This window comes from Dryobates pubescens, chromosome 13, assembly GCF_014839835.1.
Source record: "Dryobates pubescens isolate bDryPub1 chromosome 13, bDryPub1.pri, whole genome shotgun sequence".
In the NCBI taxonomy this organism is placed as follows: Eukaryota; Metazoa; Chordata; class Aves; order Piciformes; family Picidae; genus Dryobates; species Dryobates pubescens.
In genome coordinates this window covers 789,411-813,026 of record NC_071624.1, presented here as the reverse complement: position 1 = coordinate 813,026, position 23,616 = coordinate 789,411, and the positions used below count along the sequence as shown (strand labels likewise).

Genomic DNA, 23,616 nt, shown 5'->3' with positions numbered 1-23,616 from the left:
GGGCTGCGCGATGCCGGAGCGCTGCCGGAGCGCCGCTGGAGCGCTGCGCGATGCCGGAGCTCTGAGCGCCCCCAGCCCAACGCCAGCCCCTGCCGGCCTCGCCCGCCGCCCGTGACGCCCGGCAGCGCCGCTGATTGGCCGCCGCCGCTGTGACGCAGGGGGGCGGGGCGCAGCGGGCGCCGCCGTTGCCGTGGTAACCGCGGGGCGCTGCGCGGTCCAGCTCCAGAAGGTTCGGGGTCGGGGCGCAGCGCCGGGCCCGGCGGGGAGCGGCTCTCGGCGGGGACACCTCCTCGGGCTGGCCTCCCCGGAACTCCCTCGGTGCCTGAAGAGGCCGTGGGGTGCCGCCCGGCTCGGCTCGGCTCGCTGGGGGCGGCCGAGCCGGGCGTTAGCGGGGCGGCGCTGCCCGTCGGGCCCCGGCCGCTGCTCCCCTTTCAGCCGCTTTAGTTCCAACGCTTCCAGTAGGTGGCAGTAAAGCAAAGCGGCAGCGGGGGCCGCGGCTCCGCGGCTGCCTCCCCGGCTGAGCGCCGTGGGGCTGCGCGGGCAGCGCCGTGCCGAGCATCGCCCTGAAGAGCTGTCCCAGCGGAACGCAGCGCCCAGGGACGGCCAGGGCCGGGATGGAGCAGGATGTCTGACCGAGGGGCTGCAGCTGGCCGTCTGCTGGCGGATCAGGATCACCTTTCACTCCCGGCCGGCCAAGCACTCGCAAGGCAGATCTGGTTTCAGAGGCTTTACCTCCTGGCCAGGAGTTCATTCTGCATCGCATCACTGTGCCGGCTCTGGGAGCGAGACTGGTTAGGGTTACAGGTTAAACGGGGGGAAAGAGCTCCTTGTCTCCTTGGCTGGAAGAAGCAGCCCCGTGGGCAGCTGTCAAGCAGAAACCTCTCAGCAAAGCCTGCCCCTGGGCACCGCCGGCAAGAGAAGGCTCAGTAAAAGAATGGAGCAAGAGCACGGGGAGGGGCTCCTGGTGCTACCTAAGCACTAGGGCAGAGTGCTCGAGAACATGCAGGGCAGTGCATAAGAACGGTGGTCGGACACAGACTTACTCCTGAAGGAGACCAGGTTGAAAGAACTAGAGGTGGAAAGACACAGAGCTGCTGGAGAGAGGCCAGAGGAGGCCACAGAGGTGATCCCAGGGCTGGAGCAGCTCTGCCCTGAGCACAGGCTGGGGCTGTGCAGCCTGCAGAGGAGAAGGCTCCAGGGGCACCTCAGAGATGCTGCCAGCACCTGAAGGGATCCTGCAGGAAGGCTGCAGAGAGACTTTTGCTGAGGGGGTCTGAGCCAGGCCAAGGGGAAATGGTTTGGAGCTGAGGCAGAGCAGGGTCAGAGTGGAGCTGAGGAAGAAGTTGTTCAGCAGGAGGGAGCTGAGCCTCTGGCACAGGCTGCCCAGGGAGGCTGTGGCTGCCTCCTGCCTGGGGGTGTTCAAGGCCAAGCTGGATGAGGCCCTGAGCAGCTGAGGCTAGCTGAGAGGTGTCCCTGGCCATGGCAGGAGGTTGGAGGAGATGAGCTCTGGGGTCACTTCCACCCTGAGCCATTCTGGGATTCTGCTTCTTCATAAAATGGGAGAAAAGCTTTTGTGTGCTTGGGGAAATTGTCCTGCTCTGCATGGTGAAGTTTCTCGGAGCTGGGAGCCTGGCAGTGGTTTCCTCTCCTGCATCTCCTGCCCAGAGGCTGGTGAAAGCTTTCCCCTCTCTCATCTCTTTCACTACCTCAGGTTTCAGAGACAAGAGAGCAGTGCCCTGTGCAGCCAGGAGGGATCAGAGAGTGGTGGCAGCCACGGGAGCAGATCCCTCGTCCTGCTGAGATCCATCATGTGCAGAAGCAGCTCTGCTGGTACTTGGCCCAAAGTGGCTCAGGCAACATGAAAGATGAATGAAGAGAGGCTGCAATATTATTGAGAACTATCTGTAACCAGGTCAGCATTGATTTTGCTGTCAGCTGAGGTTGGCTTCCCCTCAGATCCTCTCAAGTGGCGATGTGGCAGCCCTGCGATGCACCGGGGGCTGGCGTGCAGCTCGCCGTGCAGACCTTGATGCTGACTGACAGGGGGCAGGGACACACAGAGGGCTGCCCATCGATTACCCAGCTGAAGCCTCTCAGCTGTTTGTCTGCACCTCTGATGAAAGATTAGCAAATAAATCAGGCAGCAGCCGTGGGACTCAGCTCTGAGGCTTGGGGGCTTTCGGGAACAGCATCTTGAGCCGGCTGGATGCCAGCAAAGAACTTTGCTGTTGCCTGGGGAGAGGCTTCAAGACTGGTCACAAACTGCACACAAGCAATACTCCACATGTAGTAATGCCACCTGCTGTGCTTGTCATGGATGCTAAAGCTCTCTAAAACTCACAGGAACACAGAACTCCATTGTGCTGGGGGCTGGAAGGGACCTCTGGAGCTCACTCAGCCCAAGCCCTGCTCCAGCAGGGCACCCCCAGCAGCTTGCCCAGCAGCACAGTGCCATGGGGGGGTTGGAAGCTCTCCACACCAGGAGACTCCACAACCTCTCTGGGCAGCCTGCTCCAGGCCTCCAGCAGCCTCACACCAAACAATTTTCTCCTCCTGCTCAGATACAGCCTCCTGGCTGCCACTTTGTGCCCTCTGCCCCTTGTGCTGTCCCTGGGCACCACTGAACAGGGCCTGGCCCCAGCCTCTTGTCCCCCAGCCCTTAGCTCTTGCTGAGCTCTGCTCAGCTCCCCTCTGGGGCTGCTCTTCTGCAGGCTCTCAGCCCCAGGGCTCTCAGCCTTTGCTGCTCCCAGAGCTGCTCCAGGCCCCTCAGCAGCTCTGCAGCCTCCCCTGGACTCTCTCCAGCAGTTCCCTGTCCTTCTTGAACTGGGGAGCCCAGAGCTGGCCCCAGGACTGCAGCTGTGGCCTCACCAGGGCAGAGCAGAGGGGGAGGAGAACCTCCCTTGCCCTGCTGGCCACATTCTCCATGCACTCCAGCAGGGATACTTCTAACTGGATGAGGTTGTTGATGGCCCCATCAAGTCTGATCTTAAATGTCTCTGGGGATGAGACCTCCACTGCCTTTAATGTTCAATCCAAACCTCCCCTGGGGCAACTTAAGGCCATTTCCTCTTGTCCTGCCACTCGTTCCTAGGGAGCAGAGCCTAACCTGGCTCCAGCCTCCTCTCAGGGAGCTGCAGAGAGCAAGGAGGTCTCCCTCAGCCTCCTCTGCTCTGGGCTGAACACCCCCAGCTCGTCCCCAGCCCTGCTCCCCAGACCCTTCCCCAGCTTGGTTGCCCCTCTCAGGCCCTGCTGCAGCCCCTTCATGCCGGTGAGGCCAGGAGCTGTGCCCTGCCAGGAGCCAGCTCATTACCAGAGGCTGCCCAGGCCGCGGAGTCAGCTCTGTGTGTGCTCAGAGTGGTTCCTCTAATTGCTGAGGCCCTCTCTTGCTTCCTGTCTGCTCCACTTAGGTTTCTTTTGTGCAGATAAAAAGCCCTGTGCAAGAAATCACCTCGCTGCTGTCAGTCTGGAGGGCATCTCCGATGAGATTAATGATGTCTGCCTTCCTACCAGCAAGCTTTGCCTCCGTGAGGTGCTGCTTTCTGCTGCAGCCTGCCAACTCCCATTCCTTTGCACCTAAATATTATCTGTAATTAAAAGTTTTAAGGTATCTTGTTCCTCAGCTAATGAGATCTGCAGTGATTTCCCTCAGGAATTAATTTACCTTCTTAATTCTCATTCATTTTGGTGCTGTGGCTGTTTAAATGTGCTCCAGACTTCAGAGCCTGCTGGGGGAACACATCCATCCACAACAAAGAGGTCACTTTGCCACCTTGACTTTTGTGTGTGTGTCTGTTGGTATTTGTAATCCTCTCTGCTCTCCCTTCCAGAGGCACCTGGGCAGGTTCCTGCCCCAAACAGCTTCTCCTAACACTTCTCTTCAGCTTCCCTTCATGCTCAGAGGCTCTCTGATCTGCACCCATTCCTCTTTGCCTCGTGCTTGTGTGCAAATCCACAGGCTCACAGAAAGGCTCAGGTTGGAAGGGACCCTAAAGCTCATCCAGCCCCAGCCCCCTGCCCTGGGCAGGGACCCCTCCCACCAGCACAGGCTGCTCAGGGCCTCATCCAGCCTGGCCTTGAACACCCCCAGGGAGGAGGCAGCCACAGCCTCCCTGGGCAGCCTGTGCCAGGCTCTCCCCAGCCTCACTGTAGGAATTTCTTCTTCATCTCCAGGCTCAATCTCTCTCTGAGTCTCCCACCAAGCCCAGTGGCACTGGGAAGGGATCCTGATTGTGATGAGCTGCTTAGAGCTACACAGCTGTGGAAAATCTACCCAAAGGAGTGGGAACCATCGAGAGAGCAGACCCAGAATCATTTATGGTGGAGGAGACTTTCCAGACCACCCAGTCCAAGCCTTCCCCCAGCACTGCCAGCTCAGCACCAAACCATAGCCCTCAGCACCACATCTCCACAGCTCTGAAAGTCCAGGCATGGGGACTCCACCACTGCCCTGGGCAGCCTGGGCCAGGCCTTGACAACCCTTCTGGGGCACAAATGTTCCTCATGTCCAACCTAAACCTCCCCTGGTGCAACTTGAGGCCATTTCCTCCTGTCTTATGCCTTGTCCCTTGGGAGACCAACCCCCAGCTGGCTCCAGCCTCCTCTCAGGGAGCTGCAGAGAGCAATGAGGTCTCCCTCAGCCTCCTACTCTCCAGGTTGAACACCCCCAGCTCTGTTCTCCAGACCCTTTCCCACCTTTCTTGCCCTTCTCCTCAGTGCCCTCCTCGGAGTGAGGAGCCCAAAACCAAAGGCAGGATTGAAGGTGAAGCCTCCCTGGTGCCCAGTGCAGGTGGCTGACCCCTGCCCTGGCCCTGCTGCTGAGAGCTGCAGGACTGTTTCTGCCTTGGAGCTGAGGATCCATCAGCTGTGCTTGCCCTGCCAGGGCTGTTTTTAAGCAGAGTGGACTCTGGAGACGTGGAGGTGAAAATTGCTTTCCTGCCTACATGTTTGACTGGGCACAGTGCCAGCAGGCAACTGGTTTGGGGGAGAGAGAGGCAGAACCCACCTGAAGATTGCACAGAGAAGGAGAAAGAAAACTGCCAGCCAGATGCTAATGTCCTGGTTAGGTCTAACTGATCCTGGCCCCTTGTGTTCCACAGCCATGGAGATCAAGATGGGAGTAGAGCATTGAAAGAAGAGGTCCAAGGAAGGCCCCAGGCCCCAGGAGTCTGTGCTCAAGACATTCCTGTGCCCACCCAGAGGCCCTTCCTGGGCTCCTGGCCAGGACACTGTGCTCCCTGGGAAGCAGGCTGGAAAATTAAAGCCAGTTGTCCACAGACTGCAGGCAAACCCCCCTGGCTGCAGGAGATCCCTGCCCCTCTCCTTGCTCCACCAGGGGTAAGAATCATCTCCTGTGGCATCAGCAGAGCAGCTGCTGCCACTGCCTCTGTATAGAATCAGCACCAACTTCTCCAGGCTGCTAGGGACAGTGGTTTGGAGCTGGAGCAGGGCAGGGGCAGGTTGGACACCAGGAGGAAGCTCTGCACAGGGAGGCTGGGGAGAGCCTGGCACAGGCTGCCCAGGGAGGGGGCTGAGGCTCCATCCCTGCAGCCATCCAAGCTCAGCCTGGAGGGGTCCCTGGGCAGCCTGCTCCAGCTGGAGCTGTCCCTGGGGCTGCAGGGGTTGGGCAAGCTGAGCTTTGCTGGTCCCTTCCAACCTGATGGCCCCTGTGAGGCTGCTGACAGCCTTCCATTGCTAACCACCTTGCAGCCCTGCTTCCTCCTGCACACAGCAAGGAGAGGCTCTCAATAATGCATGAGCTGAGGACCTGCCTGCCGTTGTCAGGGCAACAAACAGCACTGCAGCTGCAGCAGGGCCTCCATGCTGCCTCCACTTGGAGCCTTCCCCACTCAAGGCTTCAGCAAAGTTTAAAAGGAAGGAGGTTTGGGGGGGGTTGCTGTTTCTTTGTCCTGTTGCATCACTGGGACACAAACTCCTGTCCAAGACTGCAGGAAGAGCTTTGTCTTCATTCTGAAAGCTCTCTCCAAGCTGTGGCCCAGTGGAGAGCTGCTCAGCTGTTGGCTTCCATTCAGAAGCTTCAGAGAGTCACAGAATCAATCTGATCTTGCAGCAATCAGCTCCTGGTTCCAGCTGCCTGGCTGGGAAGCAGCATTCCTCCTCCTCAGCCCTACCTCTGCAGCTTTCCCCCTTTATGCTCCAGTCCTGGCTTAGCAGAGTGAAGACTGAAGCAGAGGAATCCATCCTCCTGCTGTACAGAACACCACAAACAAGCCCCAGGCCGGAGCTGGCCCCAGGGGGAGCTTCTCTCACCCATCCCAGGACTTGATCCCCAAGGAGGGTTTGCTGCCACCGAGTGCAGCAGCTGCTGTGCTACACAGCCCTTGGCAGCACACCCTGGGGTGCCAGGGCAAGATTCTTGCTCCTGACTTACTCCAATCATTTGCAGCTGTCCCATTCTGCCACCCCCAAAGGCCAAGCCACCAGCAAGTACCTGGTGAGGATGCTGAACTCCCAACAGTCTTCTGTGAGGGGAGACTGAATGCTTCAACCCTGGCAACCTCCCACCTTGGCATCCAGGAGTTGGCCTTTCCTGAGGGCTGGGGCAAAACCTCAACCATGGAACCACAAAACATCTTTGGTTGGAAGAGACCTTCAGGATCCTTTGCTGCAACCTTTAAGCCAGCACTGCAGGGACAGCACTGAACCAGGTCCCTCAGCACCAGCCCACACTGCTTGAGCACCTCCAGGGATGGGAACTCTGCCCTGGGCAGCCTGGGCCAGTGGCTGGGAACCCTTTCAGTGAAGAAGTATTTCCTGACATCCAGCCTGACCCTGCCCTGGGCCTTGCTTTCTCCTGCAAGACAGAAAGGCTGCTCTGCAGAGCTGGCCACCAGGAGACTCAGTCCCAGAGTGCTGAGGTTAGAAGAAAGCTCTGGAGCTCAGACAGTCCAGGATGGTCTGCTCCAGCAGGGCACCCCCAGCAGCCTGCCCAGCAGCACAGTGCCCAGGGGGGCTTGGAAGCTCTCCAGAGGAGACTCCACAACCTCTCTGGGCAGCCTGCTCCAGGCCTCCAGCAGCCTCACCCCAAACAACTTTCTCCTCCTGCTCCCATGGAACCTCCTGGCTGCCACTTTGTGCCCCTTGGGCTGTCCCTGGGCAGCACTGAGCAGAGCCTGGCCCCAGCCTCTTGCCCCCCAGCCTTTAGCTCCCCTCTGGGGCTGCTCTTCTGCAGGCTCTCAGCCCCAGGGCTCTCAGCCTCTGCTGCTCCCAGAGCTGCTCCAGGCCCCTCAGCAGCTCTGCAGCCTCCTTTCCCTCAACTGTGTTGGGGAAATCCTACCCTTGGCTCAGCAAGCTGAGCAGAGCAGTGGCAGCAGCAAGGCCTCAGCTCCTCAGGGCTCGGTCCCCAGTCAGTCCTGAGGGGCTCAGCAGTTGCTATTCACACTTCAGATGCTGGGCAGCAGCGAGGGACCCTTCCCTCCTGCCCTGCCCTTCTCCTGCAGGTAGCCTCAACGATGCAGCACAATTCCCAGAGGCTGAAGCTTGGGCTTTCAGTGGCAGTGGCCTTTTGGTGGTGGTGTTCCAGAGCTGACTGCATCCCCCCTGTGCCAGAGCCCAGTGCAGAGGCAGTTTGCTGTCAGTTGTTCCTAAATGTCAGACAAAAGCAGGGCTGTGCTGCCAGCCACCAGAGGTAGATGTGTAACAACAGAGGCATTAATATTTCATTGCCATAGATATTCCATTCACACACCCAGCTCTGGAGCTTGGCTGAGGGCTGAGAGTGGTCTACAAAGACAGAAACCCCTGGAATTCACTGGGCAGGCCCCACAGAGGCAGCCTGGCATTCAGCAAGTGTGCAGCTCCCCTCAGCAAGGACTGATCAGACTTGCTGCTGCCTTCCTCTCACACAGCCACAGGCTGGGCTGGGCTGGAAGGGGCCTCAGAGCTCATCCAGCCCCAGCCCCCTGCAGGGACCCCTCCCACCAGCACAGGCTGCTCAGGGCCTCATCCAGCCTGGCCCTGAGCACCTCCAGGCAGGAGGCAGCCACAGCCTCCCTGGGCAGCCTGTGCCAGGCTCTCCCCACCCTCACTGCCAACAATCTCTTCCTCCTCTCCACTCTCAGTCTCTCCTCTCCCAGCTCAAAGCCATTGTTCCTCAGCCTGGCACTCCCAGCCCTTGTCCAGAGTCCCTCCCCAGCTTTCTTGCAGCCCCCTTCAGGTGCTGGAAGGATCCAGGATCTCTCAGAACTGTCCATGGGACTCTGGCCACTGCCTCCAGAGCTGTGCAGACTTGCTGTGTCCTGAGGAAGATGCCAGTCCCTCCAGCACCCCTGGCACAGCAGCTCCAGAGCCCAGCTGTGCTGCTGAGCCAGGGGGCACTCACCCTCCAGCAGCTGATTTGGGGAGCAATTCACTTTTCCTTCCCCCAGGGACAGCACCACACAGGTCATAAATGTCTGGAGCTTACCTTCTGGAGCAGCTGATTTGTTTGTAAAGATGTGGTGCCCAGGGAGAGGCCAAGGGGCAAGGGGCACAGACTGGCACCCAGGAGGCTCCATCTGAGCAGGAGGAGAAAGTTGTTTGGTGTGAGGCTGCTGGAGGCCTGGAGCAGGCTGCCCAGAGAGGTTGTGGAGTCTCCTGGTGTGGAGAGCTTCCAACCCCCCCTGGGCACTGTGCTGCTGGGCAAGCTGCTGGGGGTGCCCTGCTGGAGCAGGGCTTGGGCTGGGGAGCTCCAGAGGTCCCTTCCAGCCCCTGCCCTGCTGGGGTTCTGTAAGGCAACAGAAAACTGTGGGACAAACTGCTCTGCCTCATCACCCTCCCTCCAAAACAGGGAAATTCAGAGTCACAGGAAAGAGCCTGGCCCCAGCCCCCTGCCCCCAGCCCCCTGCCCCCAGCTATCGATCAGCACTGAGGGGATTCCCTCTGGGGCTGCTCTTCAGGCTTCCTGCGGCTCCCTCCCAGCCAGCCGCTGGTGTCAGCGCTGCTCTGGGGCAGCAGAGACATCTAGCGGGGAGCAGATTCTTACCGTGGAGGACAACACCTCTGAGGCCACAACCTCTTCAAACCCCATGTCCAAGGGCCAGAAGCCTTCTCCCACCACCACCAGCCCTGCACCCACACAGCCCCAGCCTGCATGGACCTTCTGGAGAAGCCAACCCTTAGCCCAGCAGCAATTGCCACTTCCACCTGGGTCTATCTGAGAGCTTCAGCTCCTGCTTCCTTCCAGGGAGAGCAGGTGGAGCACATCCCAGCAGCTGGGTCACGTCCCAGCAGATGGATCACGTCCCAGCAGATGGATCATGTCCCAGCTCACCCTGCAGTGGCAATTCCAGAGTGACTCAGTGTCTAAGCCTTGCTCCACAGCCTCACATCAGCCAGCTCAGCAACTTGCTCCTCTGTTTTCCCCTCCTTGGCAAAGGAGGGGAGGGAGAAGAGGAAATACCAACAATTAAAATAACCAGAACTGAGCTAGTTCTGCACTGAGCCACAAGGAGAGGTGGGGAATGTTTTACATTCTGGCCTGACACTAACACCCCTGGGCTTGCTTCTGGTCCCTGGAGGCAGCTGAGCCAGCCCAGCCCTGTGCCATACCTGGATTAAGCTGATCCCTCCTGCAGCAGGTTTCTGGAGTTCAAGGATCTCCACTAAAAATAACTTCCTTCTGGTAAGCTGACAGCTGGAAAGCTCTCAGCCTGGAGAGGGGTGGGCTTGGGTTACTGCTGCAGAAAAGGCCTCCAGGATCATCCAGCCCTGCTGCTGGCAGAGTGGCCCAAGCAGGAGCAGCAGAATTTGATCTGCTGCCTGGCAGGGGGTTCTCAGGCAGCACTCTGTGAGCTGCAGGCCAGCACTGGGGAATGAGAGCAGGGAGAGCATCTTGGAGCAGCACACAGCTCCTCTTGGGGCTGTTACCAGCACAAAACTGAGATGCTGGCTGCCTCCAAGAAATCAGCCCTGGGTAGTGACTGCTGCACTGAGGAGGTCTCAAGCCCCAGCCCAGCTGCTTTGATGGAGCCTGCTGGTGGCTGGGCAGCAGCCCCAGGGAAGTCACTCTGCTGATGTGGTCTCCAGGAGGCTTTGCTGCCTACCAGAACTCAGTTACAGCTTCACCTTCTCACTCCTACACACCTCCTCCTGGGGCCAGCTGTAAGGGAGGAACTTCATGCCACCAGTCCTGAAGAGCCCAGCCCAGAGCTGCTGCAGGCAGTGGAACAGCACCTGGGAGGCCAGGCTGAGGCAGCTGGGGCTGGGAGCTGGGAGCAGAGCAGCCTGAGGGATCAAGATGTGCAGGGCTGGAGCCAGGCTCTGCTCAGGGCTGGCCAAGCACAGCACCAGGGGCACTGGGGGCCAGCTGGAGCAGGGGAGGTGCCAGGGGAACAGGAGGGAAAGCTTTGTGCCTGTGAGGGTGGCAGAGCCTGGAGCAGGCTCCAGAGGGGCTGTGGAGTCTCACTGGCAAGAAGTCTTCCTGATGCTGCTGCCTTCTTCTGTGGCACTCCAACACCTGCCAGCCTTTGACAGAAGATGAATGATCCTGGAGTCAGATCCTCTCTCTCCAGCTCTGGCAATGGGCACTGGCAGCCCAGAAGGCCAAGGGCAGCCTTAGGCTGCCCTTGGCCTTCTGGGCTGCCAGTGCCCATTGCTGCCTCCTGCCCAGCTTCTCCCCAAGCTCATTTTTCACCCTCTGCTGAACATGTGTCCTGCTTCCAGCTGCTCCATGCAACCCTGCTGAAGGGCAGAAGAATTCAGTTCAAAGGATGCCAGAACTTTTCTCTTCCATCTGCTGCTGGATGCTGAAGAGCAGTGAGGAGGTGCTGGAGGCAATGTGAGGCACTTTGTGTCACTGCAGCCTCCCCAGGGCTGAAGATCCAAGGCAGGAGGATGACCACATCCACTCAGAGGAGCCCCTCGAGCAGGAGACAGCCCACAGACATTTGGGGGTTCAGCCTCTGCTCCCACAACACCCAGGAGAAGGAAGAAGAGCTCACAGCCAGGTGGTGTGTCCCAAGCCTGCAGGTGCCACAGCCCAGGGAGGTTGCACTTCTCTGAGGGCTCAGCTGGCCCTGACACTCTGATGTGGTCATCTGCCTCTTACCTCAGCATGGTTCTCCTTACTGTTGTGATGTGGAGGCAGCAAATGGCATCTCCTTGGGCCCTCAGGTTGGTGTTTGCATCACAGAGGAGCTCAGTACAAACCCAAACCCCTTCTTCTCTGGTAGCCTTCCTGTCTGCACCCACAGCAAGGAGTGCCGGGGGCCAGGGCAGGACAGGACATTCATCTTTATTGAGCTGCAAATCGATTCCCTCTGCAGTTCTTACAGAGCAGTAAAAGCCCTTCCAAGGACTAGAATCCAGCAGTTTGGTGGTGGAGCTCTCTCTCACAGCACTGCTGGAGCTGGGGGAGGTGCTGGCTAGGCCACCGGGCTGCCCATCAGCCTCTCCTGCCGCAGCGCCACCAGCCTCTGGAACCACTTCTCCTCTGCTTCTGCCTTCTCCATGAACAGCTGAGAGACAAGGGGAGAGGAAGGAAAGGAGCTGCAGAGTCTGCAGAGTCACAGAATGGCCACTGAGTTCCAAGCCCCTGCCATGGCCAAGGACATCTCCTACTAGAGCAGGCTGCTCACAGCCCCAGACAGCCTGACCTGCACTGCTGGCAGCCATGGGGCAGCTCCCAGCTCTCTGAGCAACCTGGGCCAGGCTCTCCCCACCCTCAGGGGCAAACATTTCTTCCATCTCTCCAGTCTGAATCTCTCTCTTGCAGTTCAAACCATGCCCCCTTGGCCTGTTCCAGCAGACCCTGCCCACAAGCCTGTCCCCAGCTCTCTGCTCAGCCCTTGAAGCACTGCAAGGCCACCAGAAGCTCTCCCTGGAGCCTCCAGGCTGACCAAGCCCAGCCCTCCCAGCCTGGCCTCACAGCAGAGAGCTTCCAGCCCTGCCAGCACTGCTGTGGCCTCCCCTGGCCCTGTCTGTGCTGAGGGCTCCAGAGCTGCCCCAGCACTGCAGGGGAGGTCTGAGCAGAGCAGAGAGGCAGAATCCCCTCCCTGCCCCTGCTGCCCACCCTGCTGGGGCTCAGCCCAGGGCAGGCTGGGGCTGGGCTGGCAGTGCTCAGTGCTGGCTGCTCTCCAGCTCTGCACCCCCAGCACCCCCAAGGCCTTCTCCTTGGGGCTGCTCTCCAGCCCTTCATGCCCAGCCTGTGCTGACAGCAGAGGTTGTCTCAATCCCAGTGTGAGACCTTGGCTGTGTTGAACCTCATGATGTTCCTGCAAGCTCCTGAGCTTGGTTTGAAGAGACCTTCAAGATCATCCAGTCCAAGCCCTACCCCAGCACTGCCAGCTCAGCACCCAACCATGGCCCTCAGCACCACATCCACAGAGCTTTGAAAGCCCTCCAGGGGTGGGGACTTCACCACTGCCCTGGGCAGCACACTTACATTTGGGTGTGCCAAGGAGTTATCATCTTGATACTTGATGGCAGTAGGGATGTTGGCTGCTGGAGGCTCTTTGTCAGGAGCAGGGGGCTCAGCAGTGCCCAGCCCAATGCTTGCAGGCTCATACTGGGGCTCAGCAGGTTCTGTTGACTGAACAGAAACAAACACAGCTCAGTGTTGCACCCTCAGGCTCCCAAATGTGGCACTGAGCACTCAGCTTCCTTCCCAGCACAGCTTGTAGCCATGGAATGATCCTCAGGCAGTGTCCTGCTCTGAGCTGGCCCAGCAGCAGCTCTGCTGGGTGCTGGCCCTGCCCAGCTCAGGCCCTGCTCACTCAGGCACTGCCTGAAGCTCAGGGCAGCTTGGCACAGCCAGGGGCTGCTGCTAGCAGGGAGAAGCTGATGGGAACAGCTCCTGCCAAGGGCTGGGGGGCAGAAAGCCTCTGCCTCAGACTTGCCTCTGGGCACACCAAGGGCACTGCCACAGCTTGTGCCACACCTTGGGGGCAGGAAGGCAGAGGTGGGAGCTGTGGGGAGGAGCAGACAGCACAGGGGAGCCTCAAGTGCTCAGCAAGGGACTGCAGCCCATGGAGGGCATCTTCAGGAGCAAGCTGAGGGATCCCCAGGGTCCAGCCTCTTCCCTGGCTGCTGTCCCAGCAGGACTCTGTCCCTTCTGCCTTCCATCCCCATCCCTCTGTGCCTGAATCTGGTTCCCCTCTGCTGCTGAGTGCAGTCTGGGACTTGCCCAGTGCCTGCCCCCAGCATCAGTGGTGCCAGTGGTGCCATCCTTGCCACAGGGCTTGGGTTCCATGTTGGTTTGTGTCTCTGTCCCTTGGCATTGTTCTTCTTCCCATCCCAGCTGGGTTAGTTCTTTCCCAGCCTATCAGCCTCTCTCCCTTCTGCCCTTTCTCTTCCCTTTGGGAAACAGAGGAGTTCCTGGAGAGCCTCTGGCACTGTTCTTGTGCCCAGCCCAGCCCTGACCCATGACAAAGCTGCATGAGCATCTCAGAGACTTCTGGAAAGGCAATGGAATGTGCTGGAGAACTCAAACAGTGAGAACTCAACAGCTCTGAGGGGCAGAAGGGGAAGCTGAACAATGCCTTCCCTTGCAGGAAGACAAAAGCATCCAAGCTCCCTAGAGCTTGGCAGCCAAAATGCAGGCAGAGTCCTGGCACCTGGGTGACTCACACTGGGGTCCTGGAAAGCTGTCTAAGAACAGCAGTTTGGTTTCAGGGAGCAAATCCCAGGATCCCAGCACAGTGAGGTCTGAAGGGAGCTCTGGAGCTCACCCAGGCCAAGCCCCTGCTCCAGCAGGGCACCCACAGCAGCCCAGGGCGGGTTGGAAGCTCTCCAGAGGAGCCTCCCCAGCCCCCCTGGGCAGCCTGCTCCAGTGTCTCCCCACCCTCAGTGCCAAGGATTTCTTCCTCATCCCCAGTCTCACTCTGCCCTGCTGCAGAGCCTCCTTCCCCAGCACACCAAGAGGACAGGAGAGGGGCTGGTGGGGTTCACGACTCTCAGCATCAATGCTCCTTCATCAGGGGAAGCTGAATGAAGAGCTCAGCCTCCACCTGGCTCTGGAGGCTCCTGCAGCCAGAGAGGAAACTGCCAGCTTACCTTCCTGACTTCTTTAGTGGATCTGAAGGTCTGGGGAACAAAGGAGTCGCTTTCAATCGCCTCAATTTCCTTGACTCGCTTCACTTGCTCCACCAGGGTGGCTTGGTCTGCAAAGAGAAGGGAGCAGTGGAGAGGACATCAGGGCAAGCTTTTGGTATCTGCTGCCTCTGAGCAATGCCTTCAATGTGTTTTACAACAGCTGATACCAGGAAGAGCCACTGGCAATGTGACCTCGGGTGCTCTGCTGCGGAGAGAAAACCTCTGCTGCAGGAAGAATGACAGCAGGGAGCTGGGCACAGCATTGCTCCTCCCCTGACAGCACTCCAGATGCTAAGGCAAGGAGCATGGAGGTGTCCTTGCAGGATTTATGGCAGGAGGATCTCCTGGACAATCATCAGATGGTAGGGCTTGGAAGGGACCTCTGGAGACCATCCAGTCCAACCCCCCTGCCAGAGCAGCAAAGGGTTTGGGCATGGAGCAGGAAACTCCACCTGGCTGCAGCAGCAAAACTACTGCCTGTGTGGAAGTGAGTCTGGCTTCAGCTGTGGATGGCCCAAGAGATGAGCCAGCACCTTTGCAGCACCTTTACATCATCTTTACAGGGAGGGTGGGGAGACACTGGAGCAGGCTGCCCAGGGAGGTTGTGGAGTCTCCTTCCCTGGAGAGCTTCCAGCCCCCCCTGGCCATGGTGCTCCTGGGCAAAGCTTCCCAGGCTGGAAGGGACCTGCAAGATCCTCTGGTTCCAAACCTCCTGCCATGGGCAGGGACTCCTCCTGCTAGAACAGGTTGCTCAAGGCCTATTCTGCAGGCCTGGAGCCTCCACAGCTCCTCTGGGCAACTTGTTCCAGTGCCTCCCTGGGTCACAGAATGTGAGGGGCTGGAAGGGGCCTCTGGAGAGCCTCCAGTCCAACCCCCTGCCAGAGCAGGACCATCTAGGGCAGGTCCCAGAGGAACACATCCAGCTGGGGGTTGAGGGTCTCCAGATAGCTGGCAACTGGGAGAGGAATTTCTTCTTCCTGTCTGCTCTAATGACAGATTATGGAGGGAGCAAAAAGCCTCCCAAGGAATAACATGCTGCAGTGCTTGGAATGAGCTCAGGGGCACTCAGAGGGGGAAGCTGGACTGGAGGGAGCACAGCCATTAGCACGTGGGGGGGAGGTTTGGCTTTTGTTGACAAACACATTACTGGGAGATAAAACAGCTCCCAGATGCTGTTTGTCAGCTGCCAGTGGGGAGGGGAAAAGTATTTCATAGTAAAATCAACAATAATGGAGTCAGAAAGCAAAGAGGCTGCAGAGCAAGGATCAATCAATACTAACTCAGTGCAGGGCCAGGCTTTGACCAAGTTAGAGGAGGAAAAACATCAGCAGGGCCCTGACTGAGGGCTTGTTTGAGGCTGTTCTCTGTGAAATGGCAATTCCAGCACTGCTCACAATGAGCCCTCCTGTCAGCAGCTCCTGCCACGGACACTGCACCCTGCGGGGCTGCCTCTGCCCAGCTCAGCACCACAGACCCACCCCAGAGCCCAGCCCTAAGCCCAGCACTGCCCTGAGCATGGGAAGGGGTTTGCTGGGGGAGTGTTTGATGACTGGGTTCCTAGAGAGCTGGTTTGCTTGGGAAAGGCCTCTGAGATGGCTGAGAACAGCACCAACCCAGCCCCACCATGGCCACCCAACCCTGGCCCCAGGCGCCATGGCCACAGGCTTCTGGAACCCCTCCAGGGCTGGGGACTCCACCACCTCCCTGGGCAGCCTCTGCCAGGCCCTGACCACTCTGGCAGCAAAGGAATTGTTTCTAATCTCCAACCTAACCCTCCCCTGGTGCATCTTGAGGCCATTTCCTCCCCTGCTCTCACCTGAGACCAGGGAGCAGAGCCCAAGCCCCACCTGGCTGCAGCCTCCTCTCAGGGAGCTGCAGAGAGCAGTGAGGTCTCCCTCAGCCTCCTCTGCTCCAGGCTGGCAGGGGGCTGGAGCTGGATGATCTCTAAGGTCTCTTCCAACCCAAACCCTTCTATGGATCACTTAGAATCTAATTATTTGTTATTTTTGCAAAAGAATTGCTTACAAGACAGTACACTGCAATACACTTTCAAATGGGGGCTGTTTGACCTCAGAAGTACATCAAATGCAGTATTTAATGACAGGAATAGCCAAACCTAATCTCATTGCTAGCCAGAGCATCCAAAACATGGAACTTGGAGACAGCCAACTGAAACAGCTTTCAGGTTGAAGCTCTTTGCTATTTACAGAGTATAAACTACAAATGACAAAGACACTTCCAACCTCTTTGCTACTTCCAGCACCTAAACTGCATTCAATTAAAGGCAGGCTCAGAGGTGAGACCTCCAGCACCAGAGACACAAACCCAGGGCAAAGCAGCCCCAGCTGAGCTGCTCCTGCAGGGCTCTGCCTCAGCAGAGAGCTCCCTTCCCACCCTGCCTCCCTTCTCCTGCCCAGCTTGACTTGGCTGAGCAGCGGCAGCTCCTTGGGGATGAAGGACTCCTCACCCTTGGTTTTGGCCTCCTCACCCCTGCTTTTGGCCACCTCACCCTTGGTTTTGGCCTCCTCACCCCTGCTTCTGGCCACCTCACCCTTGGTTCTGGCCTCCTCACCCCTGCTTCTGGCCACCTCACCCCCCTCTTTTTTCCACCTCACTTGTTTTGTCCACCTCTCCCCTGGTTATTTTTCCATCTCGCCCCCAGTTTTGTCTCCACCTCACTCCTGGTTTCAGCCACCTCACCTCTGGCTTTAGCCACCTCACCTCTGGCTTTAGCCACCTCACCCCTGGCTTTGGCCACCTCACCCCTGGCTTTGGCCACCTCACCCCCAGATTTATCCACTCCACCCCAGGCTTTGGCCACCTCACCCCTGGCTTTGGCCACTCCACTCCCAGTTTTGTCCATTTGTCCATTTGATCCCTGGCTTTGGCCACCTCACCCCCAGATGTATCCACTCCACCCCTGGCTTTGGCCACCTCACCCCTTGTTTTGGCCACTCCACTCCCAGTTTTGTCCATTTGATCCCTAGCTTTGTCCACCTCACCCCTGGTTTTACCTACTTCACCCCTGGTTTTGTCCACTTCAGCCCCAGTTCTGCCCACTCCACCCCTGGCTTTGGCCACCTCACCCCTGGCTTTGACCACTCCACTCCCAGTTTTGTCCATTTGTCCATTTGATCCCTGGCTTTGGCCACCTCACCCCCAGATGTATCCACTCCACCCCTGGCTTTGGCCACCTCACCCCTTGTTTTGTCCACTCCACTCCCAGTTTTGTCCATTTGATCCCTAGCTTTGTCCACCTCACCCCTGGTTTTACCTACTTCACCCCTGGTTTTGTCCACTTCAGCCCCGGTTCTGCCCACTCCACCCCTGGCTTTGGCCACCTCACCCCTGGCTTTGACCACTCCACTCCCAGTTTTGTCCATTTGATCCCTGGCTTTGGCCACCTCACCCCCAGATTTATCCATTCCACCCCTGGCTTTGGCCACCTCACCCCTGGCTTTGGCCACTCCACTCCCAGTTTTGTCCATTTGTCCATTTGATCCCTGGCTTTGGCCACCTCACCCCCAGATTTATCCATTCCACCCCTGGCTTTGGCCACCTCACCCCTGGCTTTGGCCACTCCACTCCCAGTTTTGTCCATTTGTCCATTTGATCCCTGGCTTTGGCCACCTCACCCCCAGATTTATCCACTCCACCCCAGGCTTTGGCCACCTCACCCCTGGCTTTGGCCACTTCAGCCCCGGTTCTGCCCACTCCACCCCAGGCTTTGGCCACCTCACCCCTGGCTTTGGCCACTTCAGCCCCGGTTCTGCCCACTCCACCCCAGGCTTTGGCCACCTCACCCCTGGCTTTGGCCACTTCAGCCCCGGTTCTGCCCACTCCACCCCAGGCTTTGGCCACCTCACCCCTGGCTTTGGCCACTTCAGCCCCGGTTCTGCCCGCTCCACCCCTGGCTTTGGCCACCTCACCCCTGGCTTTGGCCACTTCAGCCCCGGTTCTGCCCACTCCACCCCAGGCTTTGGCCACCTCACCCCTGGCTTTGGCCACTCCACTCCCAGTTTTGTCCATTTGTCCATTTGATCCCTGGCTTTGGCCACCTCACCCCCAGATTTATCCACTCCACCCCAGGCTTTGGCCACCTCACCCCTGGCTTTGGCCCCTTCAGCCCCGGTTCTGCCCACTCCCGCCTGGTTTCCGCACCTCGCCGCCGGTTTCGTGCAGCTCGCCCCCCGTGCCGCCCCCCGGCGCCGGCTGCAGCGTCCCGGCCCCGCACAGCCGTTAGAGGGAGGCAGCGGCACGCACAACGCCGCCGGCCGCATCCTGCCTTTGTCTGCTCCAGCGGGGGACCCGCGGCTGCCAACCCGGCCATGCCAGCCCCCGCGCCCCCCGCAGCGCCCCTGCCAGGCGACCACCGGCACACGGCCGGGAGGGGAGGGGGCTAAGCATCCCAAGCAACACCTTTCAGCCAGCACCGAGCTCCCCCTGAGCCTCCCGCTGCTTCCCCATCCCTCCTGCGAGCCGCAGCATCCTTCCAACGCTTGGCCACACTGCTCCCCGGCCCTGGGAATTCCACAGACACAACTTTGGGCTTTTTCCCTTTCCCCAGCCGAAGTCACAGCAAAACCCACCCCCAACAATAAAATAAACCAAAACCAGAGCAGCTGAGGGCAGGGAAAAGTTTTGACTCTTCATTTGTATTCCAGCTTGGAATCATTAAGGTTGGAAAAGACCTCTGAGGTCACCAAGCCCAAGCTGCAGTAATAACCATAAAAGTTAATGCTAAGTGCTCTGCCTCTCCACTTGTAATGGACTCCAACAGCAAGTTTAAGTAGCCCAGGACTCGCTGGGCAGCAGCAGAGTGCTCACAACTCGATGCTTTAGTGCATTAAGGAGCCCATTCATAGCCATTCTAATTAGAGGGGTGGGCTTCCCACTATTTCCAAGCACAGCTGGACACTAAGGGCTTTTGCTTGGCAAAGGAATGGAAGGATTGGGGATGAAATCCAGCAGAGGACACGAGGGGAAGCTTGAGATCTGGGTGGAAGAGCTTCCTATTGAAGCAGTCTAAGAAGGTTTGGGTCTCTGTTCTGGCCGTGGAGCTAACCTCCAGGCAGCTTACCCTCACCTCTGAGCCAGCCACACCTGCAGCTCCTCCAGACACTCCCAGCTTCAAAGAACCATGGAGTCATGGAATCAGAGAACCATGGAATCAGAGAGCCATGGAATCATAGAAGCCTAGAGCCAGGGCATCCTGGAATTGCTTGGGTTGGAAAAGTCCTTTAAGTTCATCCACTCCAACCTCCAACCCAACCCCACCATGGCCACCAAACCCTGGCCCCAAGTGCCATGGCCACAGGTTCCTTGAACCCCTGCAGGGCTGGGGACTCCACCACCTCCCTGGGCAGCCTGTGCCAGCCCCTGACCACTCTGGCAGGAATGAACTTTCTCCTAATATTCGACCTAGCCCTCAATTTTGAGGCTTTTTGGGGGTGGTTGGAAATATTCCAGGGGAAAAGTGAAACTTACCTTAATGAAGTTGTGGGACACAAGTTCACATCAGTTTAAATGGGAAGGGACTGAAGCTTGAGGAGGACAGACTGAGACTGGAGATGAGGAAGAAATTCTTTGCAGTGAGGCTGGGGAGAGCCTGGCACAGGCTGCCCAGGGAGGCTGTGGCTGCCTCCTGCCTGGAGGTGTTGAGGGCCAGGCTGGCTGAGGCCCTGAGCAGCCTGTGCTGGAGGGAGGGGTCCCTGCCCAGGGCAGGGGGCTGGAGCTGGATGAGCTTCAAGGTCCCTTCCAACCCCAAGGAGTTTGGGGTTCTCTGATTCTCAAGTGCTGGAAGCTTTCCTTCTCTTCACAGAAGGAGGTGTGGAGGGCAGTGGTTGGAAATGAGAGCAGAGCAGATTGAGACTGGATGTGAGGAACAAGCTCTGCCCCAGGAGGCTGCTGGAACACTGCAACAGGTTGCCCAGGGAGGTGTTTGGGGCCCTGTCCCTGGGGATACTCAAGGTGATGCTGGACTGGGCTCTGGGCAGCCTGCTGCAGTGCAGGATGTCCCTGCTGGGGGCAGGGGCTGGGCTGGGGGAGCTCTGGAGGTCCCTCCCAGCCCAGCCCCGGCTGCGATTCCATGACCAAGCAGCAGCCGGGCGGGGGCCGGCCCTGGGTCCCCCTGGGAGAGCCTGCAGAGGGCTCCCCACGCTTGTCACCGTGGCCAGCATCCCAGCCCGGCTGCTCTGCTCTTCCCCTTTCCCCCTTCCCCCCAGCACAGAGGAGCAGAGCTGTAATTCAATGCTCAATTTACCCTTGTCTCGCAGGAGATTTTTCCCCGCTAATTGATAGAAATTAAGCCATTAATCAAGCCACCAGCCATCGTGCAGAGCAGGGGAGATGAATACAAACTTTCATCATAACCACCTTCCCCATTTTAGTGTTCATTAGCATTAATTTTTAATGCAATTATGCTATTCTTTTACGCTGAGCTCATAAATTACTGCTCCTTTGTTGCCGCCTGGCCTTGTAAAATCCAAGGTAATGCTTTGTGCTCTGATCTTAAAGGCAATTACTGAGTTCCTCTATCTGCTATAGATCTCCAGCCCAAATCACCTCTGCATTGTATGGACAAGCTCCTGGCTCTGGCTGTTACACCACCCCAGCACACAGAACAATCTGTCTGGGTTAAACCTGCCCCCGGATCTCACAGGCAGATAAACGAAGCTGCTTCCCACCCCCCCGGCCCGGCCACACCGCCCCCGGCCAGGGAGCCAACGGCAGAGCAGCAGCAGTGAGAGGGCAGCCTGCAGAGAGGAAGAATGGGAGGGACCCAGGGGGAGTAGAGAGAGAAAGGTTACCTTGCACAGAGGTGTGCTGGGGAAGGAATCAGGTCGATAGCTGGCCCTGGGCTGTGCGTGGAGCACTCCATGGCACGTGGGGATGGAACTCTCCAGGGAGCCAGGGAGTTGGTTTGGTTGGAAAAGACCTCCAGGATCACCCAGTCCAACCTCCAACCCAGCCCCACCATGGCCACCAAACCCTGGCCCCAGGCTTCTGACACCCCTCCAGGGCTGGGGACTCCCTGGGCAGCCTCTGCCAGTCCCTGACCACTCTGGCAGCAAAGGAATTGTTCCCAGTCTCCAACCTCAGCCTCCCCTGGCACAATTCCAGGCCATTCCCTCTCCTTCTATCACCTGAGACTAGAGGGAAGAGCCCAAGCCCTACCTGTCTGCAGCCTCCTCCCAGGGAGCTGCAGAGAGCAAGGAGGTCTCCCTCAGCCTCCTCTGCTCCATGCTGAACACCCCCAGGGCCCTCAGCTGCTCCTCCAGACCCTTCCCCAGCTTCATTGCCACCTTGTGGGTGTTGAGGTCTTTTCAAGGACCCTTTTTATTGACACCTCAGCAAAACAGTGCAGAAAGGCAAAGGGAGGCTGGCTGCACCTCCCCAGTGATCATGGCTTTGTTTAATTGCATGTTACAGGGTGCTGACCCCACCAGCTCCTCCCCAGAGGCCCCAGGGCCGCAGCCTGGTTTGGGTGGGGAGGGACTTGGAAGATTCATAGAATGGTTTGGGTTGGAAGGGACCTTAAAGATCATCCAGTTCCAACCCCCTTGCTGAAGGAGGACCCTGCTCAAGGCCAAGCCTGCTCAAGGCCCCAGAGCTGAGGTTTAATGTGTCTGGTTTAGCTGTTCCTCAGCATCATGTGTGGTGCCACTGTGATGCTCGGTGTCAGTAACTTCCAGGCTTTTATCCCAGTCCATATATTGATCCTTGGGAAGACATCAGGGGAAATGCACAGCAGCTACAACCACCTCTGGTTGCCCTCAAACACTGCCTACAATTTAGCTGGCTGAAGGCAGAAGGCTGGAATGGGAGACTGGCAAAGGGCTGCTGGAGTGGGAGCCTGGCAGAGGGCTGCTGGAGTGGGAGCCTGGCAGAGGGCTCCTGGAGTGGGAGCCTGGCAGGGGGCTGCTGGAGTGGGAGCCTGGCAGAGGGCTCCTGGAGTGGGAGCCTGGCAGAGGGCTGCTGGAGTGGGAGCCTGGCAGAGGGCTGCTGGAGTGGGAGCCTGGCAAAGGGCTGCTGGAGTGGGAGCCTGGCAAAGGGCTGCTGGAGTGGGAGCCTGGCAGAGGGCTGCTGGAGTGGGAGCCTGGCAGAGGGCTGCTGGAGTGGGAGCCTGGCAGAGGGCTGCTGGAGTGGGAGCCTGGCAGAGGGCTGCTGGAGTGGGAGCCTGGCAAAGGGCTGCTGGAGTGGGAGCCTGGCAGAGGGCTGCTGGAGTGGGAGCCTGGCAGAGGGCTGCTGGAGTGGGAGCCTGGCAGAGGGCTGCTGGAGTGGGAGCCTGGCAGAGGGCTGCTGGAGTGGGAGCCTGGCAGAGGGCTGCTGGAGTGGGAGCCTGGCAGAGGGCTGCTGGAGTGGGAGCCTGGCAGGGGGCTGCTGGAGTGGGAGCCTGGCAGAGGGCTGCTGGAGTGGGAGCCTGGCAGAGGGCTGCTGGAGTGGGAGCCTGGCAGAGGGCTGCTGGAGTGGGAGCCTGGCAGAGGGCTGCTGGCCTGCTCGGGAGGCTCCGATTCTGCTGCTCTCCCCTCCAGCTGCTGCATCAACTAACGCTGCTCACACCGGCGAAACACCTGCCCAGCACCAGGGGAAGAGGATCCATGGGTTTCAAACCCCATTTCATCCAGGCCTCAACCAGCACAAGTGAGACAGTTCTCAGCTAAGTGTCCCTGGTGCCATGGACTCACTGCTGTGCTGGAGGAGGCTCTGCCTGCCGGGCGGGGAGCGCGCGGGCGGCGCTGGCACCGCCGGCAGCCAAACCTCCTCTTTCTTCCCCCAGAAAAGGCTCCCCAGGGGGGATTCTGGGTTAAGCAAAGGGATGTGATTGCTGTGAACCTGAACCAAAGGAATCATCTCTAACTCCACAGGAGCCTTAATCCACCCTCTTACCGGTAGGCCACGGCCACAGGCTCTGCGCCGAGGTGCTCCGGCTTGGCTCCTCGAGACGCAGGCAGCCCAAGCACTCAGTGCTGCCACAACGCTGCCCCAAAGAGCGACCCCCAGACAGTCCAGGAGCATCTCCTCCAGGCTCCACTGCTGACCCACTCTGTGCATCACTCTGCAGTGCCCTGAGCTCCAGGTCAGGACACGCAGGTGGCCCTCACAGGCAGGCTGCAGGTGAAGGTGTTCCGCACTTCACCGCGGCATCGCCTCCGAGCTCATCCAGCCCAGCCACCACCACCATGCACACCGAACCCTGCCCCAGGCTGCCATGGCCACACATCTCCTGAACACCTCCAGGGCTGGGCACTCCACCACCTCCCTGGGCAGCCTCTGCCAGTCCCTGACCACTCTGGCAGCAAAGACCTTGTTCCTCATCTCCAGCCTAACCCTCCCCCGGGGCAGCCTGAGGCTGTTTCCTCTCATCCTGTCACTTGCTCCTTGGGAGAGCAGACCAAGACACACCTGGCTCCAACCTCCTTTCAGGGAGCTGGAGAGAGCCAGGAGGTCTCTCCTCAGAACTCCTTTTCTCCATGCTGAACCCCAGGTCCCCCAGCTGCTCCTCACCAGACCCTTCAGCAGCTTTGTTGCCCTTTTCTGGACCTGCCGAATGTGCCTGGAGTGAGGGACCAAGAGACTATGTAGACT

General features: G+C 58.9%; 1 protein-coding gene across 1 annotated transcript in view; it reads right to left on the bottom strand.

The window, feature by feature from the left end:
* Nucleotides 1–11,340: 11,340 nt before the first annotated feature.
* The window catches only part of LOC128897653 (serine/Arginine-related protein 53-like), a 126,401-nt gene continuing 114,125 nt past the window's right edge, over nt 11,341–23,616 (bottom strand). Inside the window, exons 4-6 of the mRNA XM_054166461.1 lie at nt 13,990–14,096; nt 12,380–12,526; nt 11,341–11,453 (exon numbers count right to left, since the gene is read on the bottom strand). Coding sequence (XP_054022436.1) covers nt 11,361–11,453; nt 12,380–12,526; nt 13,990–14,096 — 347 coding nt within the window. The 3' untranslated portion in view covers nt 11,341–11,360. The remainder of the gene's footprint in view (nt 11,454–12,379; nt 12,527–13,989; nt 14,097–23,616) is intronic.